This window comes from Pyrus communis, chromosome 2 (genome assembly GCF_041283825.1).
Source record: "Pyrus communis isolate YQ-2024b chromosome 2, ASM4128382v1, whole genome shotgun sequence".
Lineage (NCBI taxonomy): Eukaryota > Viridiplantae > Streptophyta > Magnoliopsida > Rosales > Rosaceae > Pyrus > Pyrus communis.
This window is the reverse complement of record NC_142566.1, coordinates 3,021,635-3,047,386: the sequence shown is the minus strand read 5'-3', so window position 1 is coordinate 3,047,386 and position 25,752 is coordinate 3,021,635. Positions and strand designations below refer to the sequence as shown.

The window sequence follows — 25,752 nt, the reverse complement described above, 5'->3', positions numbered from 1 at the left end:
CCCCCTTCCCCCCCCCCCCCAAAATCTCTCGGATCTCTCTCTTCTCATTTCACTCTATATCTCTTTCTTTTTCTTTTCTCTCCCTCTCACTCCTGCTCTCTCCTCTCCGAGGCACAGAACCACATAAACCGAACAAACAACAACAACACCACATTCATCATCACTAGCCTCGCCATTCTGGCAAACCTCATCCCCCTCAAGACTTCCCCGTCGCGATACTGGACCACCAAGGCTCCTCCTCATTTTTCCTTCTCTCGATACAATGTCACTGTCATTGTTTATGATGTTCTCTGACGAGCTATCGCCGATACTGTCATGGGTAAGCTTTGGAAACACTTTAAACCTTCTCTTTTTCTCCTCATAGCCCTTTTTTTTTATCGTGCTTGGGTGTTGTGGACGTCGAAGCATCATGGAAACAGCTCGAGGAGACTTCTCCATATTCTTGTGAGAACCCGAGCCTTCCAGGCCATTTTCTGGCCAACTCCGACCACGACATAACTCTAAATTGGTATGAACCTCTTCTTCTCATTCTAAGCTTCATTTCCATAGCTAGAATGTCAAAAATGGTGAAGAAATTAGCTTGAACGGAGTTATTGAACCCCTGCCCAAATTCCGACCGACCCACGGCCTGAAACCGGGTCGACCTGACTCGTAACCCAAAAACCAGATCCAAACCCAACACCCGGCCCAACTCAGCTACCCAACCCAACCCAACAAACCAGGTGTAACCCAATAACCAGACCCAAAACCCAGATCCAACCCGAATCCAACTTAACCCAGACCTATTTACTAGATTCCATGGCCGGTGCATGGGCCTCACATGGAGGGCTGTCATGGCTAGCATATGGAGCACAGGCACCTTTGTCGGAGGTACTGTACTCCATCGCCATCCATGACGGCCCCTACGACTTTTCCGGCCAACTTTCTAGAGACCATCTCGGTGCGTGGCAAAGCGTACAGTGGCATGTGGCCTTCTGGATGAGGCTTAAAAAAACAATAAATCTTAAAAAAACAATAAAATTTAGTTTGCGTGAATTTACTTTACTGCCTATGATTTTGTTTTGTAATATAAGACAAAATTATCTTTTTACTCTCTTTTGGTTGACAAAGAGGATTTTATTAATATAGTTTATGTTGCAATTTTATCTAGAATAAGAATGTGATTGTGTACATCCTAGTGGATCTAGGAATATCTCTTATATTCATATTAGGAGTTGATTACCGATTAAGAGTTGTAATCCTAAAAGGGTGAGGTTTTTACCTATCCTACTACTATAAATAAAGGTACAATGGGGTGATACAACACACATCCAACCATTAAATCACTATCTTCTCTCTCTCACTACCGCCGGCCTCCCTTTCTCTAATTCCTAAAAATAGTTCCATCAAATAGACTTACAACACGTTATCAGCACGCTCTTGCCAGAAGCTAAAGAACTTAAGGATCGTAGGAGGAGGCTATCTTCTACAAAAATTCAAAGGCTTTTATTTGTTTTCTGGTAATCAAGTGCGCTTAAAATAAAGTAAGATATTTGAAACGTCCACGAAGCATGAAACATCCCCCATGATGCATGAACCCCTCTATGTTTATATTTTCCTTCCGATATATATATATATATATATATATATATATTGTCTATGTTCATATATTTGTCTATATATATATATATATATGTTTCATGCATTACGTAATTATTTTTCTATGTGGAATTTGTGAGTCAAAGCATATAAATAAATTAGAAGCAATTTTAGGGTTTTTCAAACCCTAATTCTGTCAAAAAAAAAAAAAAAAAAAAATTTTTTTTTTTTTTTTTTTTGTGTTGGGCACTATGCGGCGCCGCCGCCGCCACCGCACCTCACCGTGGCATCATCAAACCACCACTAGCCTGAAGCCCAGTCATGTGGACCACACGGCGGCAGCTTTTGGGCTTGCTGCACTGACCTAGACATCTCAAGGCCTTTGGCCTGATCAAACTAATGGGCCAGAAATCCCTTAGCCCAACCAAAAGCCTGCAGCTTTTTGGCCCTATGTCCCACAAATCCCTAGCCCTCTGGGCTGTGCCATGAAGCCTTGGCCCACTTGCCTGCAACCTTTGCTGTTGGGCTTCCAGCGCCAACCCAAAGCCAATGTTCCACTGGGCCTGACTCGTGCACCCCCATTTGGCCCAAAAGCCAGTAGCTGCTACTAGAATCACCTGTCTCGGCCCGTGGCCTATAGCCACATATGGGCTACTTTTGTAGCCAAACCCAAGCCCAAACCCTTTTTGGGCTATGCTTTTTCGACCCAATGCTAATTTTTGCATTCTAAATAATTTTAACCCGAAAGTTATTATTATTTTTTCTTCCACGATCGACCATTTTTGGTCCCGATCTATTGAATTAATTAAAAGAGACTTGCAGTCCATTAATTTGATAATGAATCCAAAATTATTGACCTGAATATCACTTTTGGACATTAACGATTCAATAATTTATTTGTATACTTTGAACCGTTGAATCCTTTCATAGTCTTGAACACTTACACTTGAGTTCCCAAAGAAACTCAAATCCACTACACTTTAGTCAGCATATTACATTCTGTGTTTCTTGCAGAAACCTCTCATTTATGAACTAATCATTCATAAAACTAAATTGAACCTGGAGTTTCATATTTAGTGCCATTGAAACACGAAGTTTTCATTCAAAACATGCCATATGAAACCTATAGCTTTCATGTTTAAATTAAACCATTACATGTTTATAGAACCCGAATGTTCTACAATGTATGTTTATGGATTACCATATGACTAACCACATTTTATTGTACCCTCCGTTTTAGGGACATGTTAAACTTGAACAAGCTTGATTTCACCGCTTTGGAAGTATTTGGAAGAAACTACAAAAAATGGGTTTAAGACGTGAAGCACCATCTTACTATAAAAGGTATTAAACCTCCATCGAGGCACCCCCCGATGACAAACCCATCGATAAAGCTCAGAAGGCTAATGCAATGATCTTCATTCGAAGACACATCCATAATGCACTACAAACTAAGTACCTCGCTGATGCACCCTCTGGCTTGTTCTGGCTGACCATTTCGATCACTAGAAAGACATTTGCTTGCCTGAAGTAAAACACTACTGGCAGCATCTTCGCTTCCAAGACTTTAAATTCGTGAATGAATATAACTTTGAAGTTTGTAAAATTCGATCACTGCTTAAGTTCTGTAAATTGGAATTAATCAAATCAGATCTCATGGAGACGACATATACGACCTTCCATGCCATCAATATTGTCCTACAGCAACAATATAGGGCATAAAAGTTCACCAAATTTTCGGATTTGATCTCTATTTTATTTTTCGTTGAAAATCAGAACCAGCTTTTGATGAAAAATCATCAAGCTCGACCCACTGGCTCGAATACTACGCTTGACGTGTATGCAACAAATTCTAGCAGCCATAAATGACGAAAAAATCATCGTGGTCGTGGCAATGGGCGGCAAGCCCAACCACAGGACCAAGGTTAATACAGTGCCGCCCCAAGGGAGGAAATTTAACCCAGAAGCACCAACTTCTTGCCCCTAAGGCCCCAAATTTCAAGAACAAGGGAAAAGCTACCGTTCAATCAGCTTCCACTAAAATGGACATGTGCTACTGCTGGGGATCAAAGGATCATTGGTCACGTGTATGTCAAGATACCCGAAAATCCTACTACATCCATGGAGATTTCAGATTTTCAAGAGGTATCAGCTCCTATGGATGAATAATTTTTAGCCATGTTTTTAGGGTATTTTAGTCCTGGTGGCCAAACCCACTAGGAGTGGCCGGACCCCCCCCCTAATTTTTAGGTTTATGGTTTAATTTTGGAAAAAAATTCTAAGTATTTGGAATAATTTGTTTGGTTTGGTTTGCTTTGAATTATGGATAATTATTTTATGGATATTATTTCTCAAATTGATTAATTGAATGAAGGGAATTATATTTATGCATGTGAACAATTCAATCAATTTATTTCTAGGTATGTCTAGCGAGGAAGTTAGTTGTCTAACTAATAGTGTTACCACGCACACCATCTTGCGTGAACGACACTATTTTACTAACTTCATACCTAAGAAAGCACCTCTGACAACTCTCTCAGGCCCATCCAACCTGATTGAAGGATATAGAAAGGCCCGTATCATGTTATCTAATGGTATAGTCTTAACTATAAAAAGACCCTCTATTCTCCACGTTCTGGAAAAACATTGCTGAGTCTTAGAGATATTCGAGATAATCAATATCATATTGAAACCACTAAAGAAATTGGTTCTGAATTTCTTTGTATCACTTCTTACGAGTATGGCCAGAAACATATTCATGAGAAGTTGGAACGTCTCCCGAGTGGGTTGTACATCACAACCATTCGCGGCATAGAAGCCCATTATGTGGCCGACCATGTGCTTGAGTTCCAGAAAACTTTGCTGCTTTAGCATGACCATATGGGACATCCTGGACATGATATGATGCGCCGTATCCTCAAATCATCACATGGACATCATTTACGTCCTTACGTTGGATTCTCACCATGCAACGCTTGTTCTTTAGGGAAGTTGAATACTCTACCCTCACGTACAAAGATTATTCACAACCTCCCGAAGTTTCTTCAGAGAATTCAAGGGGATATTTGTGGACCAATCCAACCAACATGCGGACCATTTAAATACTTTATGGTGTTGGTTGATGCATCGACATGATGGTCACATGTTTGCTTGTTGTCCACTCGCAATGCTACATTTGCAAAACTTCTAGCACAAATTATTAAGTTAAGGGCTGACCACCCTGATTATCTGATTAAGTTGATTCGACTGGATAACGATGGAGATTTTACGTCATAGACTTTTGATGATTATTACATGTCAGTAGGGATTGAAGTCGAACATCTTCTACCCCATGTTCAAACCCAAAATGGCCTGGCAGAAGTTTTCATAAAACGCCTTCAATTGATAACTCAGACTTTGGTTATACGAACCAAACTACCGGTATCTGCCTGGGGCTATGCAATATTGCACGCAGCTATGTTGGTCTGCCTAAGGCCCACCGCTACCCAACCTCATTCACTGTTACAGTTGGTTACTGGATACAAGCCTGACGTCTCACATTTACATGCGTTTGGGTGCGCAGTTTATGTGCCAATAGCTCCGCCACTACGTACCAAAATGGGTACTCAGAGGAAAATAAGAATCTATGTCAATTATGATTTGCCATCAATTGTTCGTTATTTAGAACACTTGACAAAAGATCTCTTTACCGCTCATTTTGCGCATTGTCACTTTGATGAGATAGTCTTCGTGTCGTTAAGGGGAGATAAGCATGCTAACATTCCTGAAGAACGCTGCGAATTGTCGTGTATGCTTCCACTATGTCTTATTTAGATCCCTGTATTGTCCAGGCTGAAACTAAGGTGTGACAAATTATAGATCTTTAGAGCATTGCTCAAAGCATGCCAGATGCTTTTACCGATCTAGCTAAGGTGATAAGATCACATATACCTGCTACAAATGTACCTGCAAGGATAGACATACCCTGCGTATGTTCTAACAATGCCTAGGAAGGTCGTACCGTCCCTGAATGTGAGGATGTCGCACCTTCCACACGACATGGTACATTAGCGGCTAGCCAATCATCTGCTCCAACCCTGAAGTGTGGCAAACCCCTTAGTTCAAAGGATTCATAACCCTGAAGAGGAAATCGATACCAACTAGTGAGCTTAGTTTAAATCCGACCATCGCTCACTCATCTGTTCCAACGCATAAGATTATTCTAGATTACGGTGATGTCTTAGACGAGACAAACCGACCTCCTGAGAATCCCAGGATTTCAGTCCACTACGCAGTATTGGATGAGGTTTGGAATTGGAATGAGATGATCTTCGACGAAGCATTTGTGTATACAATAGCTACTAACATCATACTTAGCGATGACATTGAACCACGTTCTGTTGATGAACGCCAACGTAGAACTGATTAGTCACACTAGAAACAAACACTTCAGGTCGGACTCGATTCGCTTATGAAATGTAAGGTGTTTGGGCCTGTAGCTCATACTCTTCCAAATGTGAAGCCCGTGGGCTACAAGTGGGTTCTTATGAGGAAGCGTAATGAGAATAATGAAATAGTGCAGTACAAAGCACACCTCGTGGCGCAAGGCTTCTCTCAACGCCCTGGAATTGATTACAGGGAGACATATTCCCCCTTAATGGACGTCATAACGTTATGCTAGCTTATCAGTTTGTAGTTTCCGAAAAACTGAATATACAGCTTATGGATGTTGTAACCGCATATCTCTTTGGGGATCTAGATACGGAAATATACATGAAAGTTCCAAAAGGACTTCCATTGACTGATTCAAACAGTTCTAGACCACAAAACACTCTCTCTATTAGATTGACCAGATCACTCCGGGTAGATGTGGTATAACCGTGTGAGTGAATATTTGACAAGTCAGGGTTATGTGAACAATAGTAAGTAGATGTAATAAAAAAAAGGAGTAGTTGAAAACAAGTTAGGGTTATGTGAACAATAGGAGTAGTTGCAAAATACAAAATAACTTAAATGTCAAAATAAAAAACCTACATCACAATATGTACATTATTCACAATACCCATGAAGTCTATATGTCACTATTTCTTTTGAAAAGAATTTTTACATATTGACATCAATGCTGCAATTTCCACCCCTTTGTTCATGATTGAGGCTCCAAATTTTCATTGTCAATCTACAAACGATAGTCAGAAAATTAAAAATCAAATAAAAAGAGTTAATTGATAAGTGAAAAATGCATACTAAAAGGTTATCGTTAATAAAGTTGTTACCTATTGGAAATCACCATAATTAGCTAGAATGAAGTAAGACTTCTTTGTATACTACATTTTGTGTAAATACACCTTCTTGGCCTATTATGAAGCCATTTTTCACTATCACAGTTGCACTTGATTTTGAGGCCCCCTCGATAAAGCCATATATAATTGTCCATGACTGAAGACGTGATCTGGAAGGTAAATGCCTACATGTGGTATTGTCTGACCTTGAGATTTGCTTATAGTGATAGAGAAACTTAGTTTCACTGGAAACTGCTTTCTTGTAAGTTTAAATGGAAGCCCAGCAGTATCAGTACTTTTAAGAAATTCTTGGTAAGAAAACTCTAGATCTAGCAAATTGTCCAATTAGAATTTCAGCATCAATAAGATTTCGGTACGAACCACAACACAATAATCTTGTACCATTACACAATCCCAATTTCAGATCAATATTTTTTAAAAGCATGATTGGAGCACCTCTTTTCAGAGTTAATTTGTGCGAAGGCAAACCACCAAGTGAGATTGAATTCAAGAACTCTGGCTGATACAAATTCCTTGTGTCATCCTCAACTAAATCAAATGAATACATTTTCTCTTCTAAACCTGGAAACATATTGATTATCTTTTCATTCAACATATCAACATCTTCATTTGCAGGAGTTACCACTACCCTTTCCACTTAAGAGGAATTCTTGGTAAGAAAACTCTGGATCCAGCAAATTGTCCAGTTAGAATTTCAGCATCAATAAGATTTCGGTAAGAACCACAACACAATAATCTTGTACCATTACACAATCCCAATTTTGGATCAATATTTCTTAAAAGCATGATTGGAGCATCTTTTTTCAGAGTTAATTTCTGCGGAGGCAAACCACCAAGTGAGATTGAATTCAAGAATTTTGGATGATACAAATTCCTTGTGTCATCCTCAACTGAATCAAATGAATACATTGTCTCTTCTAAACCTGGAAACATATTGATTATCTTTTCATTCAACATATCAACGTCTTCATTTGTAGGAATTACCACTACCCTTTCCACTTAAGAGGAATTCTTGGTAAGAAAACTCTGGATCCAGCAAATTGTCCAATTAGAATTTTAGCATCAATAGATTTGGGTAAGAACCACAACACAATAATCTTGTACCATTACACGATCCCAATTTCGGATCAATATTTCTTAAAAGCATGATTGAAGCATCTCTTTTAAGGCAAACCACCAAGTGAGATTGAATTCAAGAACTTTGGCTTATACAAATTCCTTGTGTCATCCTCAATTGAATCAAATGAATACATTGTCTCTTCTAAACCTGGAAACATATTGATTATCTTTTCATTCAACATATCAACGTCTTCATTTGTAGGAGTTACCACTACCCTTTCCACCATTTATGTTGCATCATTTATATGATCCTCTAAGTCAGGGAAGATTTTGGCAATTAATTGATTAATGGAATGCTCACTCTCCCATGGTATCACCATGCATTCAGGCAGTTTTACCATCTCATCCATAATAACATCTTCATTCCCATGACCAACACGAAGTAAAAATTCTAAAAATTCACGATCATTTATGGATCTCATGTTTTGTGTGAGTTTTAAATTTTTTACCTGTGACCAAAATGATGCTTTAACGACATTGGCTTGGATTAGTTCGAACTTGGTTCCTTTCCAAATAACAGAAAGAACTTGTCGAAAGTCTCCCCCAAATATCATTATCTTCCCCCCAAATGGTAAGTCAATATTTGTTAAGTCTCTGAACATTCTGTCAAGTGATTCAAATGCATGACGATGCGTCATTGTTGGTTCATCCCAGATAATTGCCTTTGCTTTTTGTATTGGCTTTGCTAAATCAGATTCCTTACTGATCGAACACATCGATGATGCATCGAGACTATGTGGTATCTTGAATTTAGAATGTGTTGTCCTCCCACCAAGCAATATCGTAGTTGTTATTCCTAATGATGTTGTTGCTAATAATATGTGCCTCAACCTTCTCAAGCTTGCTAACAATGCGCGATATAAGTAAGTTTTTCCAGTTCCACCGGGACCATCCACAAAAAATGTTGCATTCTCCGATTGTTGAACTGTACCCATTATTTTGTGAAATGCATTTCTTTGGTCATCATTTAAGCGTTCGATTGCATCAAGATCTTGTTGTGGAATACCTATGGATATTTCATCTTTAATACATCTTGTCATTCTTGAACTTGATTCAACTCCTCTTGTCATTTGGGGCAAATCAAACTCGTTTATACTCTTATTAAATTAAACCAAAAGTGTGTTCAACTCACGCAAAAGTTTGTTGGTAGCAAGTGTGGAAGTTATGTTATTCGTGGAAACATAATCTTCTATCATGTATGGATAAAACTCATCCCATAAACCTCGAACACCAATTGGTGCACAATATACCAATATGGTGGCAAATAATCTTCTTAAAGCCGACGACATCTAAATTGTGGAGGCATTTAGCAAACATTGTCGAATACTATCATCTTTTTCTAACAAACCTCGTTGTTCTGCTGCCTACTTATATGTTGAATGCAAAACCCCATTAACTGTTCTCAAGTTTGTAAAGGATGTTGGTCCTCCAACATGATTAAGAAGGACTATAAGGTAAAATTGTTCTCCTTTAGCGGGTGAAACTGCATATATTCACCCAATAACCTTGTTACGATTCATTCTTTTAGACCATTTTCTTTGAGCTTGAATCCATTTGTAATGTGATGGGATCTCCATGTATAAGTACCGTCACGCTTCTGCTTCCACATGATGAAGTGTGAAAAATTCAGTCAATATTGTCTTTCTTGTACTCTCATCATGTAGAATATTTGTTATATTCTCGTTGGCATGAAACTGAACTTGGTGTATATTAGGAAGATGTATTTGCAATCGCTCAACAAATGGGTAAATTCGATTAATAATGACCTTGAATATCTAATGCCTCTGGTGCGCAAACCCATCTTGCATCTTGAAACTGCCTTATTTCATCGTATTCAAGTCTGTTTATAGTTCGACTGTCACTCTATCTGGGCCCTTATAAGCATACTTATATAAGTACTTGACACTTTTTATGCTTGCACAAATTTCAACATTGATGTGACAATCATACCTTAACAGCAACCATGGATTATATGGAATGACACAACTATTATCAACCATTATGTTTTCTTGTTGATCAAGTGAGACTGGCAGTCGATTTCCTCACCTTTAATAAATTAGATACAAATCATTCCCTTGAACAGTGACTGGTGCAAATTGTTTGGGATACTTTCTCTTACAACTCCTATTTTTCATACATGGAGATTGAGGTTTATGAATCCCAAACAGGCCATGAATCATATGCTTTAATACCACATTGTAAAGTTGAGGCTCTACGTCTTCATTTGGTATTTCAGGTCTAGCAATTCGGTCATACTCATCTGGGTCATTGATCTTGTCATTTTCATCTAACACAAACAACATATGCACATTTGGAAGACCACGTTTATGAAACTCAATAACGTATGCGTAAGCAACAACACTGCCCAGTACCCCCTTTTCAATGATGTCTTCTTTTAGTTGCTCAAGTTTTGCACGAAATACTCTAGTGAGTAAGTCAAAACAATCTTGTGGTGTTTATCCAGCAAGTAATTCGTTTTTTATTTCTTCCCAACTTGGGTTACATGTCATGGTAATAAAAAGATCTAGCTTTCTGAATCTTTGAAACAGAGTCATTGCGTCTTGATATCGTTTGTACATGTCACGTGGGCTCCCGACAAACAATGATGGTAAAATAATTCTATGCCTGATGCTACCTGATAATTTTTTATTTTCAATTAGTAGCTATATATATTGTACACACTTTGAACAAAGTTATATTCCTAAATAATGATGACTTAAACGATATATATACCTGCATTGTGTTGACCTGCATTTAAAGAGTCTTCAAGTCCTTTGTAGAAATCAGCTCTAACTGTGGCTTAATTAGAACGCAACCATCTAATTTTTTGTGATTCAATTTTAATGTAGTTATCTACAACATATTGTTGCAAGAGACGCCCACCTCGAAGCAAAAGTGAGGATCCATTATGGCGTATCTGCAAAAGTATTCCATATATGGCTTTTAATATGGGAATCATCATTTATCTATATATGTAAGTAAATTATGTTATCGGTACAAACCTGTAAAATATAAGCATAATAGTCGCAACATGTTATTGCTCTTCCACCATCATCACGACTATTAACATCCCAACCATATGCATCGTAAGGTAGCAATAGTGGATATTGTAACGGATCATAAAATCCAACGTAGTATCGAACATGAGAAAGTCTTCCGATAATTGTCTCCACTACGATATCCCTTCCATTTGCAATTCTGGCATTATCTCCATTTATTATAATTGCTACAACTTGTGATGTTGATGGTAGACTATACTAACGCCGATCTATTGGTTGCTCTTTTACAATCAACTTGCAATTCGACAAATCTTGTTGTTGTCCGAGGCTTCGCAATGTATGAACAAAAGGATTATGGTTGTTCAACATCTGTTGTATCTTTTCAACGACACGTCTATCTAAAACTTCAGGTTCACACATTTGGTTTTCAACTTCATGTTTAGTGTCATATATATAAGCTTGTAGAAATCACGGTATGTTCCTTTCATTTGGTAAAAGTCCACCAATCTTATGATATAATGCACCTTGAGCACGAAATGTGTAAATCCTGCCACCACCAATATTTATTCTTTCATCCACATGTACTCCAATTGAAGTGAATGCAAATGCGTATTGTAAGCTTGAATATTTTGCCTGAAGTGTCTACCCTCAGTTGTTTGGTCAAAGAACAGAGCAACCATTTCTGGTGGAGACTGTATTGGGGGTAAAACAACTCTTCTTTTTAAGCAACACATATTCGAAGTTTCTCGAACAAACGATCGTGCATAGCAGTACGGACATGTGGTTAGAGCAGGTAATTGGCAACCTAGGATACCCCGATTCTCGTTATAATTTCTAGCACAATTGTGGTTTCTTCTTCCTCTGTGTTAGCGCACATGATGATTGGTTCTATTTGCATGTTCTTCTTCTGATATTTTTACATGAATATCCAACGCTCAGTATAAGAGTTTTCTTTGTAACTAATAATATATCTATATATAGATATAATTATACACAATGCTCACCATTATGGGGAGGAATTAAAAGCATCACATCAGATATTTGTGATCTATTCGAATGTGCCAATTGTTCTATATGAGTACGCATTCTAGCAAAAGTTTGGCCATCACTAGTTGTGACATCTGACCCACATAGGGCACATTCTCAAACGGGTTATATCTTTACCATTGGAGACACCGCTATATCTTCGAGGTCTGCTAAGAAAACGCTAGTTGCGACTTCTTCGAACCATGCTGAGATTCTCGCCCTGCATGAAGCATTGCGCGAGTGCTTTTGGTTGAGAGCAGCTATGGAACATATTCGAAGCACTAGTGGTCTTACTTCCGTTGTTGACCTTCCTACGATGATCCTTGAAGATAGTGCAACATGAATCAAGCAGTTAAAGAATGGATACATCAAGGGAGACAACACCAAGCACATAGCACCAAAATTCTTTTATTCTCATCAGCAACAACAACATCAGAACATTGAAGCCAAGCAAATCCGTTCCCAGGACAACCTGGTTGATCTCTTCACCAAGTCATTGCTCAAGTCTACTTTTCAAAAGCTCGTCCAAGGAATCGGTATGCGTAAATTATCTTAATTGAATCGCTTCTAGTTCTCTTATTTGGAAGTTATGTCTAACTCAGGCAGAGTGTTGCAGCCATATTTAGAATATGAGTGTTGCAGTCATATTTAGAATAGGAATGTGATTATGTAAATCCCAGTGGATCTAGAATATCTCTTATATTCCTATTAGGAGTTCATTACCTATTAAGAGTTGTAATCCTAAAAGGGTAAGATTTTTACCTATCCTACTACTATAAATAAAGGCACAATGAGGTGATACAACACATTTCCAACAATTAAATCCTTCTCTCCTCTCTCTCACTACTGCCAGCCTTCCTCTCTGTATTTCCTGAGAATAGTTCCGTCAAATAAGCTTACAACAGTTTATATATATATGTTTTTAGCTTTGTTAATTGATAGGATTTTTTGTTTTAATAATTAATATATGTGGAAATTAGATGCATGAAACGATGTAAATAAAATCATTATCGATTAGTTTAGACAATCTCATCCCGAATAGTTCAACTCTAAATTGGAACCACTTCATATTAAAACTCTGAATCCACCACTGGTTATGCTTTCCATTTTTTATTTCTAATTTGCAATGGGTTTTGTGATTGATTTTGTGGCTAAAGTTTCACAAGGAGAAGACGAGTAAGATAATGGCGCAAAGATTGCCACGAACTCTCATGAAGATAAACAAAAGTGGGATTACTGTAAGTGCACCCACATCCCCCAAACAGACTACTACTTGTGCATATTATTGTGCTTCCTTGCTTGCTTTTCGATTCGATTTTAGAGGATTTTAGAGGCTGGCTTTTGGGATATTGAGAGATTCTTAGGGAATTAATCATTTTAGGGGCTACTTAGTACTACGGTCTAATGGTATTCTTTTTCATTTGTAAGTAAGAGGTCTTATATTCGATTCTCGCTAAAAACAAATCTAAACTACATTATTGCTAGTCCATTATGAGACTTAACTCATTCTCCCACCTCTTAGTGTAAATAATATTTTTGACTAAAAAAAATAAAAAATAATTCAAGGGTATTCGACATTGTTGTTGATGAATCAAACTTAATAAAAGAAATGTGTCTTTGAATAGCTTCTTCTAATTTCAATCAGTTGTTGGATGGAGGTCCAGCTTGATAGAATTTGTAAGTTTGTTGTTCAAATTGATTTCTCTATGATCCAAACGCCCCTTTAATAACAATTCAGTTTTCAATTTTTAGTATTATTTCATTGTTTTTAAGACTCATTAAAGTAGCTTTCATTTTTTTTCTTTTTTTTTTATTTTTTTTTAAATTGAAAATTTTAAATAGTTGGGTATTAGTGAAAACGGAAAAATTAAAACAGTTAATGTCATGGAATAACATGAGAGGTAAAAAGATAGATAAATGTCTTTTTAATGTTTTAACATCAATTCTCAATACCATATCTAAGGGTGAGGTGGTCATAAGTGACTCGAAGAACATTTTTGGGGAATTGGATCCTCTCCGAGGTAAATCCTCGGGATCCTCCTGACCGAATAACATGGGCCGTTGGATTTTGATCCAACGACTACAAATAGGGGGCCCCTCTAAAAGTTATAATAATTGTAGCCGTTGGATCAAAATCCAACGGCCCGTGTTAGTGGGTCAGGAGAATCCTGAGGCTTTGCCTTAGAGAGTATCCAACTCCCATTTTTGGTTCACATAGTGAATAGGGTCCGGGACAATTTTGACTAATTAGTTTAAGGGAACTTTCATGAAAAGGGCTTGGGTTAAGTTTATTTTAACAAAAAAACCATGCTATAACTTTATTTAATGAAAAAGACTTAAATTTTAAAGAAAAACTCTTAAATTTTAATAAAAATGACAAAAAATTTTAAATTTTAATGAAAAATACATAATTATATATTAAAAGAAAAATTGATGCGCTGGACCCACGCATCCTCACATATACTCTTTATGAAACTTACCACACTATTTATGAAACTTAACGATACTCTACTGTTTATGAAACTTACTACACTATTTATGAAACTTATTACACTCTTTGTGAAACTTAAAGGTAATACACTGTTTATGAAACTTACTACACTATTTATGAAATTTAACAGTACTACACTGTTTATGAAACTTACTACACTATTTATGAAATTTAACAGTACTACACTGTTTATGAAACTTACTACACTATTTATGAAATTTAACAGTACTACATTGTTTATGAAACTTAACAGTACTACACTATGTATATGTTAAATTTTAATAAAAATGACAAAAAAAATTTAAAATTTAATGAAAAATACATAAATATATATTAAAAGAAAAATTGATGCGCAGGACCCACGCATCCTCACATATACTGTTTATGAAACTTACCACACTATTTATGAAACTTAGCGGTACTTTATTGTTTATGAAACTTATTACACTATTTATGAAATGAAACTTAAAGGTAATACAATGAAACTTACTACACTATTTATGAAACTTAACAGTACTACACTATGTATATGTTAAATTTTAATAAAAATGACAAAAAAAATTTAAATTTAAATGAAAAATACATAATTATACATTAAAAGAAAAATTGATGAGCAGGACCCACGCATCCTCACATATACTGTTTATGAAACTTATTACACTCTTTGTGAAACTTAATGGTACTCTACTGTTTATGAAACTTACTACACTATTTATGAAACTTATTACACTCTTTGTGAAACTTAAAGGTAATACACTGTTTATGAAACTTACTACACTATTTATGAAACTTAACAATATTACACTGTTTATGAAACTTAACAGTACTACACTATGTATATGTATATTATTTCTTTTGCCTTAAGTAGGTAAGAGTGAAATCTACATATATCAGTTTTATATATATTATTTATTATACACATGAAAATACATCTTACGAGATTATAGTACCTTCCCTCACATTTTTTACATACCTACAATAATAAATGTAGCTCTCCACCCATAACACAAGTGGTACACCACATTTTATTATGTAAGCGGTGAAAATTTTTACTTTTTATGTTACTAATTTTTCAACACAAGAATCTCACTACTTGTATAGAGATGCATGGTGTAGCTGTTGGAGAACAATTCAGAAATAAACAAAAATAACAGAAATAAACAGAACTTGAAATTCTAATATTTTATTTACCAAATATACTTGATGTGCAGAATGAAATTATACAACAAATACATAAACTAATATAAAAATACAATGATACTAACTTGATCACAGAAGGTAGAGGCTAGCGTAAAAGCTATGTCCTTCGAACAGTATTTTCGTCCCACTCTTGTGCTTGTGGTTCTACAACGTCTGCTCGACCAGGATACAACTACCAAATTCTACAACCCGCACTGGATTATAGAACTCTAGCGAATTGCTTTGTGTGTTTACTCTCTGGAAATTTTGTACGGAAGATAAGGTGGAAGAAAAGATAATGATCACTTAGATACTGTGATTGCAAATATATAGGCTGTTTCACACCCTTTCAAATACATGTTCAGTGTATTTGAAAGCACACAACTCTTTCTAATAGCTGTGTCTTTTAATCAAAAAGTACAACTCTTTCTAATAGCTATGTCTTTTAATCAAAACGTTTTTTAATTAATAAATTAATTAAAAAACTTAATCCGAAAATTAAAATTAATGAATCTGATTAATTTTAAATTCCAAGGCCCCAAGTGCCCCAAGGCCCAAGGCCCTTGTCATGATTAATTAATATTAATTGTATTCAAGCCTAATCCACACAACCATAAGGCCCAAGCCTTCAATCCATTTCCAAATGGTCCAAGTTCTAATTACTAAGAAAAGGGAATAAGCCTATATAAAGGCTTGTGAAAAAATACTATTGACCAATGTGGGACAAGAGGATCTCAAACTCCAACAATACCCCACATTTGAGACGACTCTTTGGTCCTAGACACACTAAGATACGAGAGTAAACAATAGATGTGACATACATCAGGAGAGGTGTCTTTTGGACTTGAACCTACCTTAGTATATACTTATCGGATTTACTAGATGACGCAATGAATATAAAATCTTGAACTGTTCATCTCCGCAGTAAACTAAGACAATAAGCAAAACATATGCCACATTTACACATCACAAATTCATACGTTTGTGTTCTTTTTGGTCCTGAACAAATCCTGGATTCATGAGAGCTTTAGAGACTGTAGCCATGTAATTCTCATAAATGCGACCCCACATTTACTCTCATATAGGTGATATTGATTAAGAATAGGCTGCTACTATTCCACTTGATTTACAAGTATCAATATCATTAAACTAATGTATCCTACATCATCAGCAGTCAGCACACTTCTTCCATCATAGGAATGGGTATGTAAGTGTGTTTCTTCTTGAAACTAGCCAAACCAGTTTGCCTATTGAACCTAGACCATGGGATCTCCAATCAACTAGGTTAGGTTTCCGTTTAGCAGTTTCATTTTACTCTATTGGCTTTAAACCCATTCCCCTCGATGTATGCTTAACTTGCTCTCTAGACAAACCTTTAGTAAGCGGATCCGCAATATTATCTTTTGACTTAACATAGTCAATAGAAATTACACCACTAGAGAGCCATTGCTTTATTGTATTATGCCTTCGTCTAATTTGTCTAGACTTCCCATTATATACACTATTTTTAGCTCGATATTGTGCAGCTAAACTATCACAGTGTATACATATTGCCGTTACAGGTTTAGGCCATATGGGAACATCCTCCAAAAAATCTCTTAGCCACTCAGCTTCTCCTCTAGCCATATCGAGAGCTATAAATTCCGATTCCATAGTTGATCGGGCTATGCATGTTTGTTTAGAAGATTTCCAAGATATTGCTGCTCCTCCCAAAGTAAATACATATCCACTTGTGGATTTTGTATCATTACTATCCGATATCCAATTCGCATCAGTAAATCCTTCAAGCACAGGAGGATATCTTGTATAATGCAATCCATAATTCATTGTATGCTTTAAGTATCTCAATACTCGAATTAAAGCTTCCCAATGATCATGCCCAGGATTGCATGTATATCTACTCAGTCTACTCACTGAGTATGCTATATCAGGCATTGTACAGTTCATAATGTACATAAGACGTCCAATAACTTGTGAGTATTCACGTTGAGATATAGCATCACCTCTATTTCTCTTAAGTTTGCTATTGGCATCAAAAGGAGTAATTGCATCTTTACTTTCCAAATGACCATATTTTCTAAGTGTAGCTTCTATATAATGGGACTGTGTAAGAATATATCCTTCTTGGTTTCTTTTTATTTTTACACCAAGAATAACATCAGCTAATCCAAGATCTTTCATATCGAAACTTGATTTCAATATCTTCTTGGTCCAATTTATTATCTCTTTGTTAGTTCCCATTATAAGCATATCATCTACATATAAACACAACATAATGCAAGCATTATTTTGAGTTTTTGTGTAGACACACTTATCACACTCGTTTATCTTAAAACCGTGTGTTATCATAATATGGTCAAATTTTTCATGTCATTGCTTTGGAGCTTGTTTAAGCCCATATAGTGATTTCACAAGTTTACAAACTTTGTGTTCTTGACCTTTAACCACAAACCCTTCAGGTTGTTCCATATATATTTCCTCATCTAAGTCTCCATTTAAGAATGCAGTCTTTACATCCATTTGATGTATTTCCATGTTATGGAGTGCAGCTATATCAATCAACAGTCTTATTGACGTAATTCTCGTTACAGGCGAGTATGTATCAAAGAAATCCAAACCATGTTTTTGACGGTATCCTTTAGCTACCAAACGAGCCTTATATTTGTCAATTGTAACATCAGGTTTTAATTTCTTCTTAAATATCCATTTGTACCCAATTGGCTTATTGCCAGGGGGCAAATCGACTAATTCCCATGTATGATTTTGCATAATGGAATCTATCTCACTGTTAACTGCATCCTTCCAAAATGGAGCTTCAGGAGTGGACATGGCCTCCTTGAATGATTGAGGTTCTGTCTCGGTTAATAAGGTCACAAAATCAGGCCCAAAGTCCTTTCGAATTTTTGTCCTTTTACTCCTTCTAGGTTCAAGTTCTTCTTCTTGTTGAACTCTAGACAAGGATGAACCATCATCATGTTCTCTAGGTTCGTCATTGACCTCAGATACATCATCATGTAATCTCTTTTTCAATAAATTAGACTTGCCTATTTTGTATGGAAATATATCCTCAAAAAATATTGCATTTATAGATTCTATAATAGTATTGACATGTATATCACTGACTTCGAAGTGAAAAACTAAGAATCTATAAGCTGAACTATTAGATGCAAAACCAATAAAAACACAATCTATAGTTTTAGGCCCTAATTTTGTTCTCTTTGGCAATGGGACTTGTACTTTTGCCAGGCAACCCCACACTTTAAGCAATTTAAACGTTGGGGTTCTTCCTTTCCATAATTCATATGGTGACTCCTTTCTCGTTTTAGGTGGAATTCGATTCAAAATTTTATTTGCAGTAAGTAAAGCTTCACCCCACAAATTGTGTGGAAGCCCAGAGCTATTCAACATAGAATTGATCATGTCTTTAAAAGTCCTATTTTTCCGTTCAGCAACACCGTTTTGTTGCGGTGTATAAGGGGCTGTTGTTTGATGAATTATGCCATGTGTGGCACAAAATTCAGCAAAGGCATGAGACTCATATTCTCCTCCCCTATCGGACCTTAAGACTTTAATCTTCTTGTTAAGTTGATTCTCAACTTCTGCCTTATATGTCTTAAACATATCCAAGGTCTCATCTTTACTATGAAGTAAATAAACATAACAATACTTACTGAAATCATCTATAAATGTTACATAATAGTTCTTTCCACCACGAGTTGGATATGATCTAAAATCACACAAGTCACTATGAATTAAATCTAATAAATCATTGGACTTTTCATGCACTGATTTAAAGCTTTGACTCGCAAATTTCGATTCTGTACAAGTCTCACATTTAACATTATCTAGATAATCAATTTTGGGCAGCAAACCTAAATTATGCATTCTAAAAAGTGAACGGAAATTTACATGTCCTAACCTAGAGTGCTATAAATTAGACGAATCAACAATATAAGCAGAAGCATTATTTATTTCATTCATAGCATTAGCAAGTACATTTAGTTTGAATAATCCATCAGCAAGGTAACCCTTCCCTACAAACATTCCCCCTTTAGTTAGTACAAACTTATTGGACTCAAAAACTAGTTTGAATCCTTTATTACTAAGGATAGGACCAGAAACAAGATTCTTCCTTATATCGGGGACATACAGCACGTCAAGGAGGGTTAATTCCTTTCCAGAAGTGAATTTCAGAACACATTTCCCTATTCCAGCCATAACAGATGTAGATGCATTTCCCATAAACAGCTGCTCATTTCCTTCGATTTTCTGGTACGAAGAAAACATATTTCTGTCACCACACACATGGCGAGTTGCACCGATATCTATCCACCAATCAGCGTGATCAGACACAAGGTTGATTTCAGAAATCATTGCAGCTAAGGCATCCACATTGTTTTCAATCAGGTTTGCGCGGTTGTTGTTGCCTTGATTTCTAGGACCTTGATCCCTTCGATGGCGACATTCTTAAGCCCTATGGCCTTGCTTTCCACAAACCCATCAACTTCCCTTGATTTTCTTGAAGTCTTTGCCTTTCGCACCAGGGACAAAGTGTTTTTCCTTCTTCTTAGTTTTCTGGAACTTCGGCCTTTGCTTTGATGAACTTCCTTCAACAACATTCGCCTTGGCTTCCATACTCGAAACCAGGCCTTTCTCATTCTTTCTGTTATCTTCCTCTATCCTCAGCCTGACAATGAGATCCTCAAGCGTCATCTCCTTACGTTTGTGCTTGAGATAATTCTTGAACTCTTTCCAAGAAGGTGGCAGTTTTTCTATAAAGGACGCCACTTGGAAAGACTCATTGATTATCATCCCTTCAACATGAATGTCATGGATGATTTTCTGGAGATCTTCAGTTTGAGAAACAACGGACTTGGAATCCACCATTTTGTAGTCCAAAAATTTGCCCACGACAAATTTCTTCGAACCAGCATCCTCGGTTTTATATTTTTTCTCAAGTGATTCCCAAAGTTCCTTGGCTGTTTTGCATACTACATAGACATCATACAATGAATCATCTAATGCATTGAGAATATAGTTTCTGCAGAGGAAATCATTATGATTCCAGGCATCTATAGCCGTTAAAGTTTCTGCAGAAAAAATATTTTCCCCATCTGCAGTAGGTACAGTCTCGCGCAGAACATTAGCCAAATTCATGGTTGTCAAATAGAACAGCATTTTCTGCTGCCATCTTTTGAAGTCTCCGCCCTTAAATTTCTCAGGCTTCTCAGAATGAGGTTTAGTTCCCGATTGTTCCATACTGTTCGAAGATTGTTGGAGAACAATTCAGAAATAAACAAAAATAACAGAAATAAACAGAACTTGAAATTCTAATATTTTATTTACCAAATATACTTGATGTGCAGAATGAAATTATACAACAAATACATAAACTAATATAAAAATACAATGATACTAACTTGATCACAGAAGGTAGAGGCTAGCGTAAAAGCTATGTCCTTCGAACAGTATTTTCGTCCCACTCTTGTGCTTGTGGTTCTACAACGTCTGCTCGACCAGGATACAACTACCAAATTCTACAACCGGCACTGGATTATAGAACTCTAGCGAATTGCTTTGTGTGTTTACTCTCTGGAAATTTTGTACGGAAGATAAGGAGGAAGAAAAGATAATGATCACTTGGATACTGTGATTGCAAATATATAGGCTGTTTCACACCCTTTCAAATACCTGTTCAGTGTATTTGAAAGCACACAACTCTTTCTAATAGCTGTGTCTTTTAATCAAAACGTTTTTTAATTAATAAATTAATTAAAAAACTTAATCCGAAAATTAAAATTAATAAATCTGATTAATTTTAAATTCCAAAGCCCCAAGTGCCCCAAGGCCCAAGGCAGAATACTTTCTTCTAAATTCCTTCTCCTTTTTAAGCCTTCTGTTGTCTCTTAGGCTTGGGTGTGGCTTGTCTTTTATTTATTTATTTAGTATTTTCTTTTGGAAAATTAGACATTTTATTCCAGAGCCAAAGGCCAAGCAAAGATACAAAGAAGTCCACTAACTACATAACTACAAAACAAAACAAAACAAAACATTGGACCTCAAAAGCACACACCAAAGAGCCCAAAACAAGTACAAGGTGGGGCCCAGTACAAACACAAACACATCCAGAACACCCTAGAACCGTGCAACCCCCACCCCCCCCCCCGGTCACCATAAATCTCCAAAGCCACCATCACCAGCTACCCAGCAAACCAACCAACCAAAACCCCTGGAAGGAAGGAAACCATTGCTCCAGCGCCCTGCAAACAACACCACAAAAGCCACTCCCACAAAACCAGGGAATTCAATGGGAAAACATAACCCACCAGAGACAGAGCCAAGAAAGGCAAAGACGAGGAAGGAGGTGGTGCGAACACCCGAGCCAGAGCTCTACTCACCTTCCAATCAACCTGTGACACACCACAGTAAAGAGATGGGAGTACACAATGTGGTTTCGTGAAGGGAATGAGAGAAGTGGTCTGAAAAGGATGGAAGGAAACGAAGTAGGAAGAGACGAAGATGGAAGGATCGAAAGGGAATCGGAGTTTGGGGCTCATATTGGTAAAATTGACAGGAAGAGGGGATGGAGGATGAGAGACCGGGAACAAAACCAGGGAAAAACGCAAAAAGAATAAAAGAAAAAGAAAAAACAGGGGGTTGCCACCAACCCTAGCCATAGCTAGGGCCGGCGACAAGAGGGAAACCGAAAACAGAAGTGAGACTCGCACAGACGGCGGAAGAAACTCTCAAAAAGAGAGAAGTGCTCTCACCAGAACCGGAGAGAAATAGACTTTTTCTTGCTTGGGTGTGGCTTGTTAGGTGTCTCATCTCTATCTGCTTTTGGAGTTGGTTGGTTGTTTAGCTTCTGGTCTCTTCATTATTGTAATTAGTTTTATGTACTTTGGAGCCGATTGTTTGTTTAAGTTTTGGTCTCTTCGCTGTTGTAATTGGTTGTATCTTTGTTATGGTTGATATCTGTTAGCTGCCTTTTAGCCTTTCTTCAAAATTTGCTTTGATTGGAAAAAACAAAATTTGTTTATGATGTGTTTGAGGAAAAGCCTTAAAGAAAAGCTCTTAGCTTAATTACTCTAACTTAGCAACATTATATGTTTATTAAGTGTTTAAGGAAGCATCAAAGACAAATTTTTAGTTTATTTACTCTAACTTACCAATATGATATGTTTATCTAGTGTTTTTGTAATTTCTCTTTTAAGATCTTATCTAAGGTTTTGGCGAATCGTTTAAAACCATTGCTTCCTCAGTTAATTTCACCTATGCAAAATGCCTTTATTGCTGATAGGCAAATTCAGGAGAACATTACGATTGCTCATGAATTGTTCCATTTTTTGAAACTCCGCAAAGCAAAGGCGAAGGTTGAAATGTGTATAAAATTGGATATGCATAAGGCTTATGATCGAGTTGAATGGGATTTCTTGGAAGCGGTCTTGATGAAGTTGGGTTTTTGTAGGTAGTGGTCCAATCTGATAACTGTGTGAGAACTGTGGAGTTCACGGTTTTGATAAATGGTTAGCCTAGCCATTGGTTTTCCCCTTCTCGTGGAATCCGTCAAGGTGACGCTCTTTCTCCTTATTTGTTTCTTTTGGTTAGCGATGTCCTCTCCCGGCTTATTCAGTGTGGCGTGGATGATGGGCTTATTACTGGTGTTAAAATGAATCAGCATGGTCCCAATATTTCGCATCTACTTTTTGCGGATGATACCCTTCTTTTTCTCCAGGTAAATTGTCGGAATTGTGAAAATATTCAGCATATTCTTAACAGATATTGTCTGGCCTCAGGGCAGCTGGTGAATATTAGCAAATCTAGTGTTTACTTCGGTAGGAATGCTCCTACTTAGTTGCGATCACAACTTAGTTCCATGTTGGGAATGCCTTCGGTGTTTAACCCGGGAATTTATCTCGGGTTGCCAACCATTTAAGGGAAATCTAAGCGTCAAAGCCTTGCCTATATGAAAGGGAGAGTTTTGGGCAAGATTCAGGGGTGCAAACAGTCCGCTCTTTCACTTGCGAGAAATGAAGTTTTAATCAAGTCTGTGGTTCAAGCTATCCCAACTTACCCAATGAATCTTTTTAAATTCCCTACTGCTGTTTGTAAGGACCTGGATTCTTTGGCTGCGGGATTTTGGTGGGGTGATTCTAGAGGACTTGATAAAATCCATTGGGTGAGTTGGGATAAAATGGGGCTACCCAAGTGTGCGAGGGGGTTTAGGATTTCGGAATTTCTAGGATTTCAATGATGCTTTGCTTGTAAAACAATGTTGGCGTTTAATTCATAACCCGCATTCCCTGTGGGCTCGGACTATTAAGGCACGTTATTTTACTTATTCATCTTTCTTTGATGTTAAATTGGGAAGTCGAGCCTCGTGGGCTTGGGCTATCCTTCTTGTGGGTCGGGATATCCTCAAAGTTGGGGCCCATTCGTAAATTTTGGATGGCAGGGACACTCAGCTCTGGATTGATAGGTGGTTGCCCTCGCTTCCTCTTGGTCATCCTACTCCCCGTTGCCCCACTTATATAACTATGAATACGAGGGTCTCTTCCCTTATTTGTCCGAGTACTAGATCTTGGGACATTGATTTTCTACGTCCGTTCATTCCTGAGGTGGAGATAAAAGCCATTTGTGATATTCCTCTGGGTAATTGCTCCCGCAGGGACCGATTGATTTGGCCTGCGGGTAGAAATGGATAGTATTTGATTCGGTTAGGTTATCACTGGATTCATTCCTCGCATGTGACGGTGGGAGCATTTCAATCTTTGCATTCTAATAACACGAAGTTCTTGATATGGAAAGTTATTTGGGCTATTAACGCATCACCAAAGATTTGCACTTTCATTTGGCGAGTTGCACGAAAGGCTCTGGCAACTCAGAAGGGATTATTCCAACGCAGGTCTACCTCTTCTTCTTTGTGTCCAGTTTGTCAAAATCAGGAGGAATCTGTGCTGCATATGCTCTTGTGGTGTCCTTGGGTGGAGCCTATATGGTTTGGCGGTCCGCTTGGTCTAAGATTGGTTGATAAGGGTTTTCTTCATTAAACTTTGGGTTTGGGATATGATTCAGGTGACGTGTCACCCGCAGGATAGATCGAGGATTTTCACTGTGATTGTTTTCTATACTGGCATATTTGGAAGGCCAGGTGTAATTTGATCTTTAATGGTTCACCAATTGTTCCTTCCCAAATGCTACATTCTATTTCCTTCTCCTTGGGTTATTTCCTGGAGGCGCAAGTCCCCCGATCCAGCTCACCCCATGTTTCCTCCACTCCGGATCCTTATTGGTCTCCCCTAACCGCTCCCTACATTAAACTTAATGTGGATGCCAGTTGGTTCTAGCTGGATCGTAAGGCTACTTTGGCTGCAGTGTTGCGGGATCATGATGGTCTTTTCTTGGCAGCTCATAAGCTTTCTCTTGTGGCTCGGTCGGTGGTGTTTGCGGAGGCAATGGCAATGCTTAGGGGTTGTGAACTGGCAGCGGTGCTAGGTTTTAGGTGGGTTGTGGCGGAATCTGATTCGCTTGAGATGATCTCTTCCTTATAGGGCAAAATTTCTAAGGGCAGCTGGGAATTGTTTCCAATCTTAGATGCTATTTTGAGTTTGGGGAACTCTTTTCAAGGCTATCGTTGGTCTAAGATCGGCCAATTAGTTGGCGGACCATCTGGCACCGAGGAAAAACATGGAGATGTGCGGCACCACTTAGGTCAGAAGACCCCTATCTTCATTGATTCACATTCTCAACAAGGATGGGCTTCCTTGCCCTCTGTAATGGTTTTTTGGTTTTGTGGGTGTGTGTTGGGTTAGCGTTTTGCCTTTGTGGCAACATCTTTTCTCTGTTAGGCCTCTCACGTCCTTTTTCTTTGTTTTGCTGTGTTTGCCCCTCTGGTGGGCTTTCTTTGTTCTGTTGGCTTTTGCCCTGATGTTGAATTTATCCAGTCTTTCAAAAAAAAAAGGAAGCCTTGTGGAAAATTTCTTAATCTATTTACTCCAACTTAGCAAGCAATAAACATTGGATTTTATGTTGATGGATGAGTCATTCTTGGACTGGATTCCAAGTGTCTTACTAGGACCTG

General features: G+C 37.6%; 1 protein-coding gene and 1 pseudogene across 1 annotated transcript; both read right to left on the bottom strand.

Moving 5' to 3' along the window:
- Nucleotides 1-10,776: 10,776 nt before the first annotated feature.
- Nucleotides 10,777-16,742, bottom strand: LOC148698355 (uncharacterized; annotated as a pseudogene).
- Nucleotides 16,743-20,132: 3,390 nt separating this feature from the next.
- On the bottom strand, nucleotides 20,133-21,307 carry LOC148698354 (uncharacterized). The gene is made up of 2 exons (XM_088681424.1): nucleotides 21,092-21,307; nucleotides 20,133-20,931 (listed from the first exon to the last, which is right to left on the bottom strand). Exon 2 carries the CDS (start codon nucleotides 20,928-20,930, stop codon nucleotides 20,172-20,174), a length of 759 nt encoding a protein of 252 aa, XP_088537550.1. The 5' UTR covers nucleotide 20,931; nucleotides 21,092-21,307; the 3' UTR covers nucleotides 20,133-20,171.
- Nucleotides 21,308-25,752: the final 4,445 nt, after the last annotated feature.

Bases quoted from the DNA above. Each gene is read 5' to 3' on its own strand.
- LOC148698354 (XM_088681424.1), bottom strand. From the start codon at position 20,930: ATGGAACAATCGGGAACTAAACCTCATTCTGAGAAGCCTGAGAAATTT.